Below are 20,511 nucleotides of genomic sequence, written 5' to 3' on the forward strand. Positions count from 1 at the left end.
CCAAGAGGAGCAGGTCATGTCACCACAGGTGAGCTGTGCCAATGTCACAGTCTTGCTTAATTTCCACTGAGGGGAAGGAGCACAACTGATATTTAAGGAAAAAAAACCAAAACTTTAAAGACATGTTTTTATCAGCCAATTTATCCCCCCTGTTCCTGCCAGTGGTGCTTCATTCTATAAATCATACCACCTCACGTCACCTCTGAATTTTGCCACAACTCAACAGGATTTTTTTGTAAAATGTGAGAAAATGTGTTTTTTTTCTCCCCAGAACGGCTGTGCAGTGAGAGCACTGCTGTGGGAAGCACAATTAGCTCCAGATGGGAACATCCCAGCAATAAATCACAAGGAACCAAGAGTAATTCCCACAGTGCTGCTCACCTAAGTCTGGGAAAACTTCCTTCTTACCAAGCAGGCACTCCCTGAAGCACAACTCTTGTTACCTGGGTTCTCTACTATCACTGATTTTGGCCATTTTGGTCTCACCATTCTCCAGCCTTTTAATTAACTCTAGTGAATACTTCCAACTTTTACCCGCAGTTAATTTTATTTTAGCCTTCATAGGCAGCCAACAGAGCAACAGATGCACCACCAAACCCAGTAAAATTCTGAGGTTTGAGAATTTACTGGGCAAGAAGCACACTTACAAAATGACAGCTCATCCGCAAGTTGTGATCCCTTCTGTGTGTTGAATGGAAATAAAAAGAAGAAATCTTTTGGATGTATTAACACTTTCATTTCTGTATTATTTCATTAACATTTGAAATTCAGTTTGGCTTCACAATTAAAATAGGATTAAAGCCAAAAACAACCCAGAAGAAGCTTAAACATTTTGTTTTCAAACGTTTGTTTAAACCAAATTTCCTTTCCTTTCCCTTTCCCTTTCCCTTTCCCTTTCCCTTTCCCTTTCCCTTTCCCTTTCCTTTCCCTTCCCCTCCCTTCCCCTCCCTTCCCTTCCCTTCCCTTCCCTTCCCTTCCCTTCCCTTCCCTTCCCTTCCCTTCCCTTCCCTTCCCTTCCCTTCCCTTCCCTTCCCTTCCCTTCCCTTCCCTTCCCTTCCCTTCCCTTCCCTTCCCTTCCCTTCCCTTCCCTTCCCTTCCCTTCCCTTCCCTTCCCTTCCCTTCCCTTCCCTTCCCTTCCCTTCCCTTCCCTTCCCTTCCCTTCCCTTCTTTCCTTTCCTTCCTTTCTTTCCTTTCCTTTCCTTTTCCTTTCCTTTCCTTTCCTTTCCTTTCCTTTCCTTTCCTTTCCTTTCCTTTCCATGGATTGGGAAGATTCTGGGACAAACAAATACAAATAATGGTGGTGAGATCTCCCCCTGCACTACTTCCATAGGAGACCAGGATGAAATGAATTTTGAGCAAGTCCTTTGTGGATTTATTAAAATGGAATAGAATTGAATACAATTGCAGAGCCCTTTGTTCACATGTTTCTGTTTATTTGCCTGAGGATTCTGATCCCCACATGTACCCACCATTAGGCTCCAGATAACTTCACCAATTCCTTCTTGGTTTTTTTTTGCAAGCATTATAAACTTAATGCAAAATATTTCCACATTGATGCTTCTGTACCTGTTATTTAATCTCCACTGATCAACACAGAAGAGATCACATCAATAGCTAAAATAAATGATGTTCCCATTCATTCTGGTGGTGTTATTTTGACTGACTTATCCCACAATCACATAACAAAGTTATCACAAGCTTTTCCCCAAAAAGGCTGCAGAGAAAAGATGAGTTAATGAAAACTGGGGCATGTGATGATCCATACTTGTATTTGCAGGTTTATATTTTCATTGTCACTTTGTGCTCACATTTTAAGAGGTATTTGAGTCCTGTCTCCAACAGATTTTTCCTAAATAACTGTAAAAATCTCAGTAAAGATTTGCAGCATAATCATGAGGGCAAGTCACACAGCATGAAACTGTTGACCATAAAGCTCCTAAACTCCATCTTCTGGAGTGTGAAACTGCCAGAAGCACAAACAGAGCAAACACTGAATTAACAGAATTTACATTTTCTCAAAGGAGCATCTGGATGAGCAATAATAGAGATTAATGCATGGACATCTTCTTTATGTGGGCAGTAATGATTCCTCTATTGGTTTTCCCAAAGCATGGGACTGAAGTTCAGATGTCAAATCTTACATTTGAAGAGCTAATCAAGGATGATGAGCGCCCAGCTGACACTGAAATGAAGGCAAGCATGGAAGTCTCTCTGAGCACGTGGATAAATGTCCCTTGAAATATCCATACAAAGAAACTCAGCACCCTGAGCTCCAGGGCAGGGCCCTGCCACCTCCCTGCACCCACCTCATTGCTCTCGTGGATGTTGTGATCTATCATTTGAAGCAGAAACCACATCACATTCCTCAGGAATGAACGTGGTGATCAAGTTCCAGTGGATAATATTCCGCAGGCATCTGATACTCCTGAGCAGGGAAACACACTGAAGTGAACATATATAATGAATATATCCACACACACATCAACAACCATATAAAACAAATGAGTAAGTTCTGTTCATTGCACAGTTTATCCCCCTGCAATCCCTCTGTTACTCTATGAAACAGGAGGTCTGTGTTTTTGCAAAGCCATGGACAGCAATTTGTCTTGACAACACAACTGAATCAAGTCAAGCAAGTGAAACTGCTTAGATCTACTGGAAAAAAAAATCAAACATTCAAACTGTCATTTCATCCTTGGTTATTAGTTTTGCTCCCCTTCCCTCCATCTCTAGAACAACTGGGAATTGGTAGAAATCCTCTGAACAATCAGGCTGCCCTGGAGGCTGCTGAGTTGCTCACAAAAGGAGATTCAGTGACAAATATTTGTGCTTGAGTGGCAAAGCTGGAATAGTTTATATTTGGTTCATTCTTGAACAGGCTCACCTGTTGAGTCTGGATTAATGCAACAGGAGAGCCCAAACTGCCTGCTTTGCAATCCTGGGCTTAGCTGGCTTAAACTTGTACCTTAAATGAGGCAGAGCTGCACATCCTCCTTCATCAGGAAATATTTGTGTCTGTTTTTGGTCCCTCCCCAGCCCCCATTCAGGTGCAATGCAATTTATGAGCACAATGTAAAATATGAGCTACAGTAAGCTGGGACACAGTGCCATAAAACAAAAGAGGGCACATCTGAAATACATACACTTGCTGCTGGAACTGGCTCCAGGAGGCAGCCAGGGCATGATGCCATTGCCAGAAAACAAAAAATCACCGAAGCAAGACAGAGTTGCTCATGACAGGTTCAGTCATTTAAGACCAGAACATTTCTCTTCTGATTCTTTGTGAGCTGGTAAAGGCTGGCAAGTGCCAAGTTGCAGCGTAGCAGTTACAGAATCTTCAATTAAACCATCTTTTCTCAGCTAAAAGCAAACCCCTCCATTTATGAAAATCACTTCCACTGGGGTTCTAAGAGCCAGAGCACTTCCTGGGATTTGGCAGTGACCATATCAGGCTCCCTGCTTGCCAGAGAAGGTGCCAGATAATGTGGGACAAACACAGAAAGTGGCTCAAAGCTGCTCAGCTTGAAGGGACTGATCTCACCCCAATCAGGGGGCAACAAAAAGAGAGGCACAATCCAGAAAACAACTTTTTCTTGCCTCAGGTCTTTTGCAAGGCAAACAAGCCACTCTTCTTAACAACAAACACTATTTTCCTACCATAAAACACTCATTGTACTGTTCCTAGGACTAAATTAGTCAGTCTTAGGGCCAGAAGGAATTCTGTGATGTCCTTCAGCCACACAAATCTCGCAGAGATTTCAAGCAATTCAGTTAAAAAAAAAAAAAAAAAAAGAAATAGAAGACCTCCCACATATGAGATTCTTACAGAGAGACACTCAGAGGTATAAACCTGCTAAGCCAATGTTAAAATCAGCTCTGAGTTTAACAGCTCAGACTGCCAGAATGAAATTGGTATTTGGTTTGAGAGCCTCAGTGACTCATGATGAGTTAATTTGGAGAACAAATCTCCAGCTGCTCAGACCCTTTCTCTTTTATTTAAGCTACAAACTCCAAAACGCTGCTCTCAGATGTGTCAGACCCATCTCACTCTGAGAATTTCACTGTTAACAAAAGGCTGAGGTTCAGGGTTTGGCTTTCAAAGAAATGAGGCAACCAAGCTGCCCATGCTGAGCTCCTGGAGAGCACCTGGCTCTGAAACATCCTGCTCAGGGCTGTCCCCTGTGCATCATCCTGCCCAAAAATGTCCTGCAGCTCCCCTTCACCTATCAGTTTTATTCACTCCCTCCAGGTCAAGGATTAGCAAATGAAAGGATGAGTTTGAGACATTGCTTCTAGGGAGAGAAGGAGGCAGGGGACTAAAACTAAGGAAATTCAGGTCAAACTGTGAGTTATTGAGATGACATTAATTGCTTTTGAGAGCTTTAACAACAAAAGAGATTTGGCACACTTGCCGTCTGGATGTATTTCTTGGCAAAGGTAAGATAAAGGAATGGGGGGGAAAAATCCTTGCTGCAGGCATCCTTTTAGATATAGATATATTTAGATATTTTTTTACTTTAATCATCCCATAAGCTGGAACATCACTAAATCTGGCTAGGAGAAATCTTTTTGCCACAAGATTTACAGCAGGACATTGGACTGGGCAGACAGACAAACAAGATCAAATAAAGAGTTGTAGGTTTTTGGATCATAAAAAAGAGATTTTTTCCCCCAGGAAGATCCCAGTCATCAAAACCACATTGTCTTCGACAAACTCAGTGGATTTGATGATCTCTTCTTTCCCAACCTTAGCAATTCTATGGTTCTATGTTTTTATCTAGTGCCTACATGATCTTTGTGCTCCTTACTGCTTCTTGGTTCCTACTGGTTTTTATTCTTTGCCCATCACTCTGCATCCTTCAGATTTTTAGTGATGTCTGTGCAGAACCCAGAGCAAGAGGGTCTGGTCTGTGTTGGAAACCTCCAATCTTAACAGAAAATTATCAAAACACTCCTTGTTTTCCAAAAGCCCCGTTTGTGGAGGGAAGATGTGCTCCTGGTGTAAAATTAAGCAAAGTATAAATGTGCCCAGCAGCTGGAATTGACCAAAATGAAGCCTGAAGCTTTGGCTTCGGACATGAAACAGGGACAATTGGCTCTCCTGTCCCACTGCCTTTAGCAAAAGTCATATTTTGGGTATGAGTAACCTCACACCACTGTCTCATTCCCTTCTGAAGACACTGGGTTTGTGGCTTGGATGGTAAATAGATGCTTTCACCTGCTAAAAAGCTTCCTGTCTTTGGGGCTAACAGAGCCATGAAAGATAATCTGAGAGATGTCTGAAAGTGTCACAGACTTTCTCAAGTAACTCAGGCAGTGACGTGACCCCAGGCGCAGAATGTTTTTAACCTTTTCCCTTTTTTTTTCCCCTCTCATTTTTTTTTTTTTTTAATAAGAATCCCAACTGGACACTGAAAGTTTGTTATTGTTTGTTAGTGTCTGAGCCCAGAGCCCATGGTTCTGTCTTCTAACTACCACCAGCACAGAAATCAGTGGCAGTAATGCAATTCACAGCCAAGGGCAGGGAAAGCTTGAGAAATAACTGTGTCAGGTTTGTAGTGGGGAGGGAGAATCTGCAGGATCACAAAGTGTGAAGGCTGCAGGGCACAGCAGGGCTGCAGTCCATGGAACAGGGGAACAATCTCTGGGCAGCCACCTGAGAAAGCTGCTCTCATTTTCAAGTGGGGAGAGTTATTGTAATTTAGCAGGTGTAAAGCATCTGGAGGGGTACTGAGGAAAGGGTCTCCTCATTCCAGGCTTTATTCAAGTGAGAGTGCTCTGCTGGGCTCAGGAGCTCACCCTGTGCACAGAACTCACCTCTGCAGCCAGGCTGGACTCTGAGGTGGGCACTGAATGAAGGACACTTCCCAAACTGGGCAACAAAAGTGCTGGACAACAGGAGACCTGCAGCACAGCTAATGTTTGCTGAAAGGACAAAGCTGACCTTGTCACATTCATTCATCTCAAAGCCTGGGGAAAAAAACTCAGAATACTCATACTCATTTATCCCCCACAGGTCTTTTCCTGGCTCTTTGTAGATAGGAGGTAGCTTAAAATTATGAGCCTTAATTTAAATGTAAATACCCTGTTATCCATGAAAATTACCTGTCCCATTTTGAAAGCTTAAAACACTCGTATCAGTCTTTGATGACAATGAGCCCCACATTCCTTTTTCCTTGATTAATTATTGGCTTTGCTCTGTGGAGTGGAAAAGTAACCAAGCCTGTGCTCCAGGAGCAGCAATAACTGCCCTCGCAGGCAGCACAGAAGAATAATACTCCTATCACGCTGCAACTGGCAGGAGGTGGAGTTTAAAACACATGAAGCTGGGTTAATGTCAGTGAACTGAGCTTTTCTGGAGGCACAGGGGCTGGCATGGATGAATTCCCTCAAAATCCAGAAGCTAAGAAATTTGGGGTTGTTCTTACCTCAGGAGGGAGATATCACAATCTGGGGGTGGTGGCAGTGGCAACATGGAGAAAATGAGAGCACAGGGAGCAGAGAGCTGCCTCTCCAGAGGGAAAGAATCACATGGGAGAGGGGAGAAATGGGAGCTGAGGGGACTGGGTGCTGAACTCCTGCTTCACACACAATTACAGCACTGCTGGCAAGGAATTGTGACTTACAGAGCCATTCAGAGTTCCCCAGCCCAAAGGAATGGATGATGGAAAGTTTCCTATTCATCTTCATGTCAGGTAACATCATTTATGCCATTTCCACTTGTTTTACAAGCCTTGATGTGTGCTGAATGGAGCAAGAACAGCAGCACAAATCACCAGCCCAGAGATCCTGAAGGCTGGCACCTCACAAGACACCACAGACTGAGGCTATGGGCTTCCACTGAGGAGGAATTAATTATTTCCTTCCTACTCTAATCCTTTTCAGATAAAAATCACTGGTCAAAGCTTTGGCTGGACTCTTCTGCTAGCTCTTCCCTGGTGCATGGGTCTGAGGATGGATGCAATAAAGAGAGAAGCTGCAGCAATTCACTCACCACAGACTTAAAGAGTGAGGTCAGAACATGAAGACGTAAGAACTTCCATGTTCACTCAGACCAATGTGCCATTTAGGCTGGGACTCAATCCCTGTGTGGATCAGTAAAAATGAACTTGGGAAAGAGCACTGGAAACAGGGGAGTTGAACTGCAAGTTGGTCCTTGCTCTTACCTCCTTGCTCCTGGCAGTCAGAAGATATTCCTGAATCAGAGGCTGCATTTAAATGCATTGAATGACCTCACTGGTGGCCCCAGCTCCTCCCAGGAGTCACTGGACTCCTTTTGTGGTTTAGGTTCACTGGGGTCAGACCATGGATTACTCCACTAACATGATGGATTGGAGATCTCATAACCTGTTACGCACAGTAGAACACCTTTGTCTGTGTGGGCTCCTCTTCTCTGCTTGTCTGCCCACCCCCAAGGGCTGGATGAGGAGGCATTTCCTCACAAATGCACCCCCTCCTGTCCTATGGGAGCTGCAGGGTGAAGGAACAGAAAAAGCCTGGATCTGGACAGCAAGAAACTGCTCATCCATGGGCTGTGGGAGCAAGCTAGGAGGAGTGCTTGGTGCTGCATCCTGCAGTCGCACAGTTCATGCAGCAATCTCACTTCTGGCTGTGCCTGACAGCAGATTTTGGGCAGGAAATATCCCCCTGAAACACAGCAAGGTCAGACAGGCACGAACAAGGGGTGTGTGTCACCCTGAGTGAAGGAGTAGGCAGAAGGAAAAGGATTTGCTTGAGAAGAGAAAAGGACAGACAATTTCTGACATGGAGAGAAAATATATTGTCACTGGAGGCATCTTGGCTTTGTAAATGAAAGGGTTGATTGGCTCCTCATGATTTCTTAAGAACCAGTGCTATCCCTGCTGAAAGGTATCCAGATACCTCCTCCTGAAAGGGCAGGAGGTTCTGACCAGGGCCTGATGCACAGGAGTGGGTTTAGCGGAGGTGTCCTCATCTCCTCATGTTTTCATGCCTTCACATCCTCATGTTTTCATGTCTTCATCTCCTCATGTTTTCATGCCTTCACATCCTCATGTTTTCATGCCTTCACATCCTCATGTTTTCATGTCTTGACATCCTCATGTTTTCATGTCTTCCAGACATGTCCTTCCAGACAACTGGTTAAGGAACAAGAGGCACAAATATCGTTCTCTGTCCTTCCATTTTGAGGGAATGATGAAGGAAGGAAGAGGAAGAACCAGCAGATCATCAATACCTGGCTCCAAGCATGGAGTCACCAGGAGAATTTTGTGGTTTTTTTCATCATGGTTGGTCTACACGACACCAAACCTGTTTCAAAGGCTTTGGGTAGAGGAGTGTAACAAGTGACAGCACACTCTTATGAGAGACTGAGTTTTGAAGTGCCTTGTTTTATATTTGCAGGCATTTGGGGACAACTCTAGTGGAGCTTGTGCAGAGAGGGGAAACAAAGCTGGGGAAGAATCTGGAGCACAAGTTGATGAGGAGCAGCTGAGGAGCTAGGGGTGTTTAGTCTGCAGAAGAGGAGGCTCAGGGGAGACCTCCTCACTCTCTAGAACTCCCTGACAGGAGGGTGCAGCCAGGTGGGGGTCAGGCTCTGCTCCCAGGGGACAGGGACAGGACCAGAGGAAACGGCCTCAAGTTGCACCAGAGAAGGTTTAGATTGGGTATCAGGAAAAATTTCTTTGTTGAAAGAGTGGTCAGGCATTGGAACAGGCTGCCCAGGGCAGTGGCGGAGTCACCATCGCTGGAAGTACTCAAAAAAACATCTAGATGTGGCATTTGGGGACATGGTTTAGTGGTGGACCTGGCAGTGCTGGGGTAATGGTTGGAGTCAATGATCTTAGAGGTCCACTCCAAGCTCAGTGAATCTCCCTGGGTCTACAGGAAGATGTATTGCAGTGAATCCAGAGTGCCAGAGCCTGTCTCTGCTGTGCTGGCCAAAGCAGATGAGATTATCTGGGATCTGGGATGAGCCTCCCTCTCACCACACACACAGAGCACTCAGCTCAGCTCTGCAGCAGGTTGGACATGAAGAAGCAATTAAGGTGAAAGCCAACATGCTTCTCCTTGGCCTTCCTAATTAGTAATTCAAGAGTCAGGTGTATTGTGAGAAATTATACACAAGAACTCCTTTATTTGATCTGAGGACAGACCATGTTGTTCCCTGACAGTTTCCAGCCACCAGCAACCTGAACTGTCTCACGTGTAGGTGTCAGAGCTGGGCTTCCACGAAGGAAAACAGCAGCAAAGGGAAAAAAAAAAAGCAAAATTCTCCAGCAGCTGACTGCAGCCTGGGTCAGAGGTGGGCAGAAAGAGCTTCTGATTGTTGGTAGAGAGAGGATATCCTGCTTATTAGTTCCACCAAATGACCTTAATTGTGTGATTTGGCAGAGAAAGCAGCAAAATAGAAACCCCATTCCTTTTACTTGCAAAATTGTGAGACCTGGAAAGGCAGAAAGAAAATCACATCAACTCTTTCTGTAAAGGTGGCCTCACTGATTCACAAATGGACATCTATAAATAGCCCTGGTAAAACTCAAAGTAGCTTTCTGTTGATTTATTGGTTTTTTTTCTCACTGTATCCATACACTGGTATTTTTCCTTTGGGATGCACAGAGCCACTATTTTCTGATTCAAAGCATGAGACAAACAATTAACATTAACAATCATAATAATGCACCAGCGTGGCTGAAAGCTCACTGAATCAGTTGAATCATCTGCATAGAGATAATTGCAAATGAAAACTTTATTAAGGAAGCTTGGAAACCTTCTATTAATTCATGTAGGATTCCATTAATAATGATGTTCAATTAAGACTGCTGTCCCAAAGTCTCTCTCTGGAGACAGCTGATAGTAGAAATAGGAGTGCACTTTGCTGGAGCCCTTCCCATCCCACCACTGGAGCAGGCCAGAAGGAGAATCATGGACAATACTTAAAAAAACTATTTCCCCTCTTTAGTCTTTTCTAGGGCAGGCAAAGCACATGCACAACCCATAAATGGCACGGAGTGGGAAGAATACCTCACAGCAAGTTATTTCCCAGGCTCTGTGCCTGTCAGGGCCTATTTGCTTTCACCCACATGGAAACCTCCCCTGAGGTCCCCATGGTTTTCCCTGTGTGCTCAATCAGTGCACATATTCTGGAACTGCTAATGCTTCCAGATGGGAACAGCAGCTGGAGAGGCTGGCAGGGGAAATCAGCTTCTTGGTGGCAGTTGCCTGGGGGAATGTAAATATTCCCACAGGAAAAAGCAAGGGCAGGATGGAAGCCTGGAAGGAAGTGACAGCTTTATCATGAGGGCAGGAGTGAAATGCTCAGGTGAAGAGGAGAAGCAGCAGCTTCCATGAGTATTTAGGGTGTGCAGAGACCCTAAAAATAAACCCACTGTGGAACCATCTGTGTGTTTGTCTTTTCCAAAGCTTCGCTCTCCCGCCTTCAAGCCAGTTTTTAATCGCAGGGCATGGGGCATCCTGCCTGCTTTAGACACAAAGGCTGCCAGCACTGATGTTCCAGGGGTGGGAGGGATGCAGCCAACACAACACACAAGAGGCAGGGCAGCCCCAGACTGGCTGTGCTCACTGCTGAAATAAGGGACAACTGAAACCCAGCCCCTGCATACTCCACAAACACGCCTCCAACCTTGACTCTGCCACCAAGTCTGGAGAAAATTCCCAATTTTCACAAGAATGATAAAAATACAGATCACTTCATTTAGTGCAGTATGTGACTGTGGCTGAAGAAAAAGATTTAGGACTCTGCCCTAATTTGCTCTGTTAAATGGTGGTCAGATGCCAGTAATTTTTGAACAAAGAGAAAACAGGGCTGCAAAGAATCTCTTTGAGCAGAAAACACCTTGCAGCTCAGGTTTTCTGACACAGGTTGTAGTTATCAGCCCACACTGTGGAAAGGTGAATGTTTTCCGTGGAGAGTGACCACTACAGTGGGATTGCACAAATCAGAGACAGGACTTCAGAAGCCAGAGAGGGAGAGCTCAGAGTGGTTGATCTGGCTTACAGCTGCTGGTTGGGGAATACAGTGTACAGCATGTCCTCATTCATCCCTTATGGGATTATAAAAAAAAAAAAATCTGAAACAAAATTAATTTAAATGACCAGCTAGAGAATCCAAAGGTTATGGGTTTTTTGGTTTTTTTTAACTTTTAATACAATTACACAATTAGCAGAGTTTATTACATTATCTACATTTGCAGATACTGTGGTGATCAACCAAGGAGGAAAGTCTGAGGTGCTGAGGCTGCTGTTCACACTCTCCTTGGCCTCATTTACACCAAGACATGGTGTGAAATATTTACTTATTTTTGGAGCATTTGGCCAGGAATTGAGGAAAGATTGGCAACCTCCCAAATAATCATTCCTGTGCTTGGTCTGAATTCCTCATTCTCATGGTGCTCACTGGGCATTAGGAAAGGTGTCCAGTGGCTCAGCCTGGGCACATCCCCAGGGAAGCTGCTGCTCCCATAACAGGCAGAGGCCACTGCCAGGGGTGTCCATGGCCCATTTTGGGGTGACAGAAACATCCACCTCTCCCCTCTCTCATGTTTTAGCTGACAAGAGCAATGCGAAGCAGCAGAATTCACAGAACCATGGAATTGTTTAGGTTGTAAAACACCTGCAAGATCATCAAATCCAACCACTGACCCAGCACCCCTGAACTCTGTCCCCAGGTGCCACATCCACATGTTTTTTGAGAATTTACAGGGATAGTGACTCCATCACTGCCCTGGGCAGCCTGTTCCAATGCCAGACCACTCCTTCAGTGAAGAAATTTTCCCTAATATCCAAAACTAAACTGCCCCGACACAATTTGAGGCCATTTCCTCTCCTCCTGTCCCTGTTCCCTGGGAGCAGAGGCTGACCCCCCTGGCTGTCCCCTCTTGTCAGGAGCTGTGCAGAGCCACCAGGTCCCCCCAGAGCCTCCTTTTCTCCAGGCTGAGCCCCTTTCCAGCTCCCTCAGCCACTACTGGTGCTCCAGAGCCTTCCCCAGCTCCGTTCCCTTCTCTGGACACCCTCCAGCACCTAAATTATCTTTTAGATTAGACAGAAGAGAAGGTTCCTGAGTGCTGAACAACGCAGTGGAGTTAGTGAGGGACCTATGTGTGCAATTGCTTGGGTGAAAACTGAAATTGAACCCTTTAGCACTTGAACAGCTGCAGGTGCATCTGCAGTTCATAACTCTAAACATCATCTTGAAAGCATATTCTTTGTTTTTCCTTCCCAGACATGACTCAGGATGTGTTGTTTTTTTTTTTTTTAATAAAATTGCACTCCTGAGCATGATTCATATATAAACTGCAAAGACCCGACTTTGCTTTCCTCCCTTCTCTGAAATATTCGAAAAGCTGCAGTGTTGGAAAAGCTGCATTGTTCCCAAAAACATCATCATCAGAAGTAGAACACAGACAAGTTTTAGCTTGTCAGTCAACATAGAACTTGTAACAACAGTTCTATAATCAGAATTCAAACAAGTTCATGTCCATCCCCAAAAACTCACAGCCCATACCTTGGCAGCAACAGAAACGTACCAGCAGTAACACATTTCTAGCACAGGACAGAAAGTGGCCTCCAAACCTGAGGTCAAGAAAGGAACTGAGCAAAAGCATTTCATCAATTCCTGCTACTCTAGATTGACTCAAACTTTTTCCTCTACCACACTGCTCTGCTCTATGGGCTGGAAATCATCCTTTCATATCCACTCACAAATCTGTCTGCAGAGCACCTATACCCATTTTTCCTTGCACTGACACTGTCCTTGATCATAAGCAGCTCTTCAGTTTCCAGTGTTTATCCAATGGTGATGTATTTATAGGCAGCAACAACACTCCTCAGTGGCTTTCATTGTGCTAGGTTACAATACCACAGTTTCAGATGCAGCTTGTGAAACCTTTCACATTTTAAGAACAGAGCTCTCTGTGCACACTTTTAATTAGTGCTATTATTGCAGGAGCTCATGAGGGCCCTGCTGTCTGGGATTTTGTTTTGTGTGTGGTAGGCTCTATACAAAAAGAGTAAAGAACAAGTCCTACAGATGTGAGATGAAGAGGGGGCGAGTAAAGGCAGTGGGAAGCAAAGGCAATGGCCTGGGGTTAATCAATAGGAAAAGTGTTCCTGGCCTTCATCTGGGTTCATTGGATGAGACCCTTCACAGAGATTCAGGCAGTACAGGCACTTCAGGTGTTTTGTATTTAAAGATGCCCCCCTCATTGGGTTTGCTCTTATTTACAGAGTTCCATAATTTTCATTCCTGTCTGTGGGAATTGGAAAAACAAAAACTTCCACAGACACTGAAAGATTTGATCTGCAACCTCAGAAGAAGCTTGGATTGATGTAAAAATACAGTACACAGACATTGAGCAGAAAAATCATAAACTTATGCTTCTATAGTTGCAAGTAAGAATATGCCTTAAAAAAGTGAAAACTGTATTAATAAGACAGTGAAAGGTTTATAACGTAAGAGTGTAGTTGCACAGGATAAGCTAAGAGTTTAGAAGTTATAATAGAAGCATACATGTGCATGTGAGACAGAAGACTATTGAACAAAAGTATCCACAGTGCAGCAGAAGTAAGTAAAAGTGATAGGTTAGAAAAGCAAAATAAATCCTTTAGCAACTGTTTATTAAGTTAGAAAGTTATATATTACCTTGTGACAAAGAAACCTGTGACTACTCTTGAGCTATGGCCGGCTGCTTGCTCCTCTAAAATCTCACAGCCTCTGAGACTGATGTTTAATTGAGCAATAAATGGTTCTTAACCCAAAAATAGTCCCAGCCCTTCATTTCTAGCGTTGATATCTGCCTGTCTCTGTGGACTTCGCTGTGGACTGTTACAGGGTGGCACAGAGCCGTGTTCAAACCCACACTGCACCCTGCCCAGCCCAGGATTCATGGAGAAGTTTAAAATTGCCTGAATCATGAATGGGGGACATGGAGCACTGACATGAACTCTGTTAGGTGATGTCCTGACCTGGGACTTGCTCCTTCCTCTTGCTCCACTAGAAGAAAATATCGTGCCTTAGATGTGGAGCCTGCTCTGCTCTGATCACATCAGAAGCCTCATCCTTTTAAATGCAAACCAGCACTAATCATGCAGATCTCCTCCCCACTTGAGATATCCTCAGACTGCAGGCTCTGAGAGGTGTCACTTCACTTTGCTCTATGAAACCTGCTCTGTGTTGATGTTCTGCATTTCTCCTGACAGGTTTCTACAAATCACTTCATCAAACTCTTCCATTCTTACAAACAGAGGCCTGCAGCAGCAATCCTGCCAAGCCTGCAGCAGACTGAAGAGCAACAGCGTAGTTCAAAGGAGCTTGGAACAGGAGAGGAGAAAGGAAAGTAGATGGGGAGAAAAAGAATAAAATAAGTGATTATATTGTTTGAGGAAAAAAAATGTTCCAATCTTTTGGGGAGAAATAATATGTGGGATTTAGGAAATCTGTGTGTAATCATAAAAAAGAATGGGGACACTGCCCTAGGCCTAAGAGAAAAAGGCTTATCAGATGCTTCACTGGGGAAATAGAAAGAGCTAAATTTAAGGGCTACAGGAAAGCAGAATTTCGACACCTCAAAACTTCAATTTGCTTTCACTGCCACCATAGTAGTGACAAAAGATGTTATGACAATGCTTGTGGGTTTGCTTGTTTTTAGAGCTGCCTTTATCCAGCAAGAACATATCATTTTTAATCTGCAGCCTGTCTTCCTGTCAGCACTGTCCTTTATTGGATTCAAAACTCAGCAGGGATGTGGATGCTTCCCAGAACAAATACCTTTCTTCCCCTACTTCTTCTCTGATAACCACTGTACAAATAAAACTTTTTCTGGTGGAATCCACTCAGGTCACTGCTGGCCACTGCCAGCATGTTGTTTAATAACAAGTCAGGAGCTTCACAAAGAACTCTTATTCTACCTCAGAGGATGCTCTAACAGCACAGTGACAAGGGAAAATCCAGGACAAAGCAAGTTGGGTTTCTGCATTATCAGCAACAGCAAAGGAAAAATGTGATTCAAAATAAGTATTTTAATCCTTTGTATATTTTAAAATTTATTTTCTTTTTCTTGAGCTTGATTGGTATTCTGCTAGATAGCAGAATTGCTCCTGTGGAAAATTTCTGCTTCAGCAGTGTGAGATTGTGATTCAGTGGGACAATGAGGCTGAGTCAGTGGAGGGAGGGAGGGAGCAAACCTTGACTATTAATGAGAACAAACAGACTCTGAGAATCCCAGAAGTGCAGATCCATTCAACAATGGGATCTGCAAAGGCCAAGTGAAGTGCCCTGAGCAAATCTCTCCAAGGCCTGTATTGGAGTTCAATCCACTTCTACAGCACATCTTGTGCACAAATTCTTTGTTTTTCTTTCTTGCTGTATTCCTTTCTATTTGTGAGTTTGTTTGGTTTTGCATGGTACAGACAGAACAGCTCTCACAATTTTAAGACCACCAACATTTAGACCTCGAGAAAGTGATGTTGACTTGCTGCCACAGTGACTCACTGGCATTCAGCCACTGTACCAGCAACAATCAGGGCCCTCTCCTTCACTTTTTATTATTTAGGTGCAAAATGAAATGTTTACTGGCTTGGTTGTCATTGCACAGGTTCAGATGTGACAGAACTGGAGAAAACAAGGCCAAAATTGGTCTTGCCAGGAAAAGGGGGCCCTGGCTGAGCTCTCATCCCCCCCCAGCTGTGTGGGGGTCTCATGGACACAAAGGGCAGATGATTTCATCACCTGCTGCTCCATCTGAGATTCCTGACCCTTAAAACAGGTGTGTGATTCCTCAGTGTTTAGGGCAGCAGGACTTTTCTGCTGATTGGAGGGTGGGTTGTGAATGAAGGATGAAGTTGCTTAAGGAATCAAGGAAGAATGAAGCTGGGTACAAGGTGACAGGATAAACTGGAAAGATAGGGTAGAGATCCAGTTCCTTCCCCCTTCCCAGTTCAGCACGAGTGAGGACTAAGCCCCACTGGGCTGGGGCAGCACCAGTGATGGTGAAGCTCATTTCCAAAAGCAGAACACCCACTGACCAGCTGAACACCACAGTAACACCTTTTGCCATGCCAGCCAAATATTTCACTTGCTCCTAAAACCATCAGAGTGAGAGGTCCCAAAGCCTTGCCAGCAGTTCTGCTCCAACAGAGCAGGTGTGCTCCAGCCTCTCCCTTGAGACAGGGCTGCCTCTGGGATTCACCTGCACTGACAGAGCAAAGGAAAATTGAGCAGGTCCTGGGAGAAGCACAAAAATTGGAAGCAGATGTAAAACTTGAATCTTTGTGGAGGTTTCTTCTATTTTCACCCTCAGCAGGGACTCATGGAGTGAGGTAGATGGATGGAGTGGGGCAGCAATAAGGAACTGGCAGATTTCTACTTTAGGTCAAGATGAGGAGTTATCAGATTGTATTTTTTTGGCCAGGAATTACCTAAATTCTCTCCTTTCACCCAATTCCATCATACCTTCTTCCATCCAAAATAAAACAGCATTAAAAAAAACCCCAAATAATAAAAATTGATTATCAAACCGGATTTGTTCTTGGGGCACTTTATAGACATAAATGTGATGAAGATGTCCATAACCCAAAATCTGGGTAGGGACAACCTGTAATGAAACATGAATTTGGGTTGCTTTTACTGGAACATCTCTAGAAGTTTGGAAAAGAGATGTATATTGACAGACCCCGAGGAATCTCATGCTGGTTAACTCTGGCTGCACACTGGACACGTTTTGCATGACACAAGGTGAATTTGAAGAGATGGACTATCCTAATTCACAGCATGTGCAGGGAAATTCTTAACTGCCACGACTCAGTTGATGTTTCTGATGTTGAAGCTGACTGCAAAATTTAAACCTTAAAGTTTAAATAACAGAAGAACAATTTAGAAGAATTCAGGTGGGCCACCTTAGTGTTTGAAGCTGGATACATTTATATCATCCTACCTAATTGTTTTTGTGTTATTTACTCAAGCATTTATAAAAGACTGAGCATAAAAGCAGGGAATATAGTTACTGCAATGAATAATTTGCATTCTTTATTCAGTGCAAATTAATTCAGGTCTCCAAGCACTGTGGGAATTAGCTTTATATGCACTGTAGAGGACTTGAAATGGAAGTCTAGACTGATGCATCATAAAAGTTCCCATTTAATGTTTTAAGGTGTTTTTTTTTGTTTCCATTAGCATAGATTATTCTGTTCATAGATGCTGGAGTGTGAGAAGATTCCTATTGTTATTAGAAAAGGGCTTGTTAAGAATGCTCAGAAGACTTAGCTAAGACTTTAGTGATGCTCTGCTCCAGGAAAAACAGTAATTCTTGCTCTGAGGTCACTGTCAATCATCCTGTTGTACTCCTGGGCAGGGGGAGGATGTCCTTCACCCACAGCTTATCCTCTGCTACTAAGACAAGGTTTTTCTTAAGGATTAGCATTGCACAGCACTCAGTGGAGCTGGTTTTAAGTTCAGGTTGAACTCTCATGGACAACACAGCACAAATGATACAGAAATGCCAGGCATGGAATCCAAGAAATAATATGGAAATAACCCACCAGGCCACGCCTATGAAAATACATTCCTGTGATTCAGGCTATGGACATACATACGATGACTGATCCACATCTACTTGTTTTCCACTAATTTGCCATTCCTCCTGTCCTTTCTCTTCCCTGTAGCTCTAACTCTGCTTTCACTGACGTCTCCATTTGCCCAACTCCCTTCTGCACCCTGGACCAGATCAGGGAAGAGTATCTATGCAGTCTCCTTGATTTGCATTCATCACTTCATGAGCACTGCTGGGGATTAAGCTCCACTAATGATGCTCCTCTTTTTATTTAAGAAAACTTCTAAGCCCTTTAATGAAAGAAAAAACAAAATTAACCCAAAGCAAAATGGAAAGATTTCATTCTGTCTCCTTTGGTTTAGATCTGGGTTTTAGCCATCAGGGAGTGCAAGACATTACCATGTTCTGCCTTGTGAGAAAACAAAATTTGCCCTCAAAACTCGCAACTCGACACACTCAGATCTTGTTCTCCCTTAATGAAAAACACTGTGCTCACTGATTTTTTTTTTTTTTTTTTTTTTTTTGCTGCATCAATGAATTACGTTCAGTTCTTTCCCTGACCCAAACAGGGAGCTCAGGAGGAGCTCATGCAGCACATTAGTCAGCAAAGCCATGGGATGTGCCATGACCACTTTTCAGGACCATCCATGACCTGGACAGAGTCAGGAGAAGGCTGGAGCAACCCAGAAAGCATCACCCAACCGAGTTAGAAACATGCAAACACATTACTCACCTCAAGCACAAGAAAAGCATAAAGGCAACTATAAGGGCCCCTACTGAAATACAGTGGCCCAGGTAGTTTATGATGAGAGCAATCTTGTAATGGAGCGCATACTTCCTCTGGAGGTAAAGAGATAACAGGATTAAATCAGCATCAGTCTCCAAGCACTGGCATTCAGGAACAGTTTATCACTTCAGAAAATAATCATTACTTTTCTCAGCTCTATATTGACATAATGGTAGCAGGGCTGATGCCTCTATGTAAGGCAAACATATTGCCCAGGCACACAAGTACAGGCTTGGTGTCATTTCAGATTGGGATTTGTCCACAGTTTCTTACAAATATCTGCAAAAAAGTTATTTTGTCCCTGCTTCCCCCCAACCCTTTTTTTTTTTTTTTCCCCTCAGATTTCTTTATTTTAAACCTTTGTCATTTTAGGTGACAAACCTACCAAAGACACATCCTCTCAGAGTTTCAAAAGTTACAAAACATTATTTTCTTAGGAAACAGCACAGTCTTAATGAGCCAGGTTATGCCATTTTCCGACTCAAATGGCTTGGTTTTCACACAAAAATGTCAGTAAGGATAAATAACAAGCCCTTCCCATACAGGCGGATTTTCCTTGGAGGGACATTCCTTGCAGGCTATGATCTTTATCCTTCAAACCAAAGCAGACTAAAAGAGCTGGAACCCAGTGGTGTCCCTTCAGTTCTGGGAGAGCCTGACAAACCAGGGATCCTGTTGTTTTTAGCTGCTGCCCAAATATGTGGTGAAATTTTCTGTATTAGTGCCTACTTCCTGGCATGTGGGGGAGATTGTTGGCAAGTTCTTGATCCTGTAAACAAAAAAATAAGTACAGAAGTGCTCCCATCTAAATCAGTGAATTTAGGGATTTAGTGATCCAAATTTGGCCTTGCAGAAACATCTTTATTGGTGGGCTGCTTTTGGCTTTGAAAAAAGGAGAAGCATCTCCTCTCTTTGCATGGCTAGGAAGAAGTAGAAAGACACTATTCAGATAAATACTGAAGGTGGCTAAAAAGAGGTTTACTACTGGAAGACTAAATGCTCCTGAAAAATATATTTATTATTAGTTTTGACATTTATTTCTTTTCAAGTTAAGCAGATCTTTCTCCACATTGGGATGTTGCTCTTCTTCGGAAGAACAAGGCTCTTTAAAACCAACCACCTACATTTCCTCCCTTGTGATAAAAATATGAAAGTAAAATCCTACAAATGGCATAATTTTAAAACATTTATGTTAAATTTCTTTCTTTCATTTTTTTTCCCCTATCAATTTCCCTTAACATTTTACTCCAGTGAAAGGAATTTGTCAGTGAATGAATGTTTGGCTGAAACTACAACCAGCAGCTGTGGTTCATCTGTTCCATTGTTCTGTGAAGATAAGCATCTTTCAGCACTTCGCCAGAGACCCAGGGAGCTCTCATGGAATTATTTTTGTGATGAAACCTGCCTACATCTTCAGCTCATAGAGTAATGTGCTGTTTCTGGACACAACTCAACCATGCAGAGTATTTTTAAGTCTATTATAAAATCCCCTAAAATAAATGTCCCCATCCATGGGCCCATTTTCTGAATCGCCTGGAGGTGAAAAGAAAAAAAAAAGCAACAAAACAAAGCTAGGGAATGCAAATTCCACACTGTGTTTTATTTATCCTTCAGCTGAGGGGACACCTGAAGGGAAAGAAAACTCACTTGACCTGGTGTGCCCACCTGTGCAATGCTGTTTTATTCAACAATGCCCTGGCAAACTGCAGGGCTCATTGACTCTCCTGCTTAACTGACAGAGCCAGAGGATCACAGAACTTCTCAAGGGATCCAAAAGGATCATTGAATCCAACTCTGCTTCTCACAGCACTATCAAAACCCAAACCCATCTGACTAAGAATTATTTTCAGTATTGCTCATTTAGGGCTAGAAATCTCGTGGAAGATGGCAAACCTTGTGTTTTTCTAGCACGAGGCTCCTGCTCTTTAAGTCCGACCCCCCTTTGGCTCCTGACCACTATTTGAACTTCACTCAAGTTTTTAGAAGGTGTGGTTCAAAACATGAGATTAACTGGAAAAATAAAATGATGAAGCTCCTGTTTGATGCACTAATGCCGAAGGAAAAACAGGCACGACTTTCATATTTTCTGTTTCTGAGGCTAACAAGGTTTCCTGAAGGCAAATTCAAACATCACAGAAACAAGAAATGCTTTGGTGCGCAGGGAAAACTAAGCTGACAGGG

At 43.5% G+C, this 20,511-nt stretch overlaps 1 protein-coding gene across 1 annotated transcript in view; it reads right to left on the bottom strand.

Annotated features, from left to right (window-relative positions):
• The window catches only part of CRHR2 (corticotropin releasing hormone receptor 2), a 144,198-nt gene that overhangs the window by 41,673 nt on the left and 82,014 nt on the right, over positions 1-20,511 (bottom strand). The window contains 3 exon segments of the mRNA XM_068175640.1: positions 2,307-2,369; positions 2,371-2,425; positions 18,277-18,383. Coding sequence (XP_068031741.1) covers positions 2,307-2,369; positions 2,371-2,425; positions 18,277-18,383 — 225 coding nt within the window.

This window comes from Anomalospiza imberbis, chromosome 1 (assembly GCF_031753505.1).
Source record: "Anomalospiza imberbis isolate Cuckoo-Finch-1a 21T00152 chromosome 1, ASM3175350v1, whole genome shotgun sequence".
NCBI lineage: Eukaryota > Metazoa > Chordata > Aves > Passeriformes > Viduidae > Anomalospiza > Anomalospiza imberbis.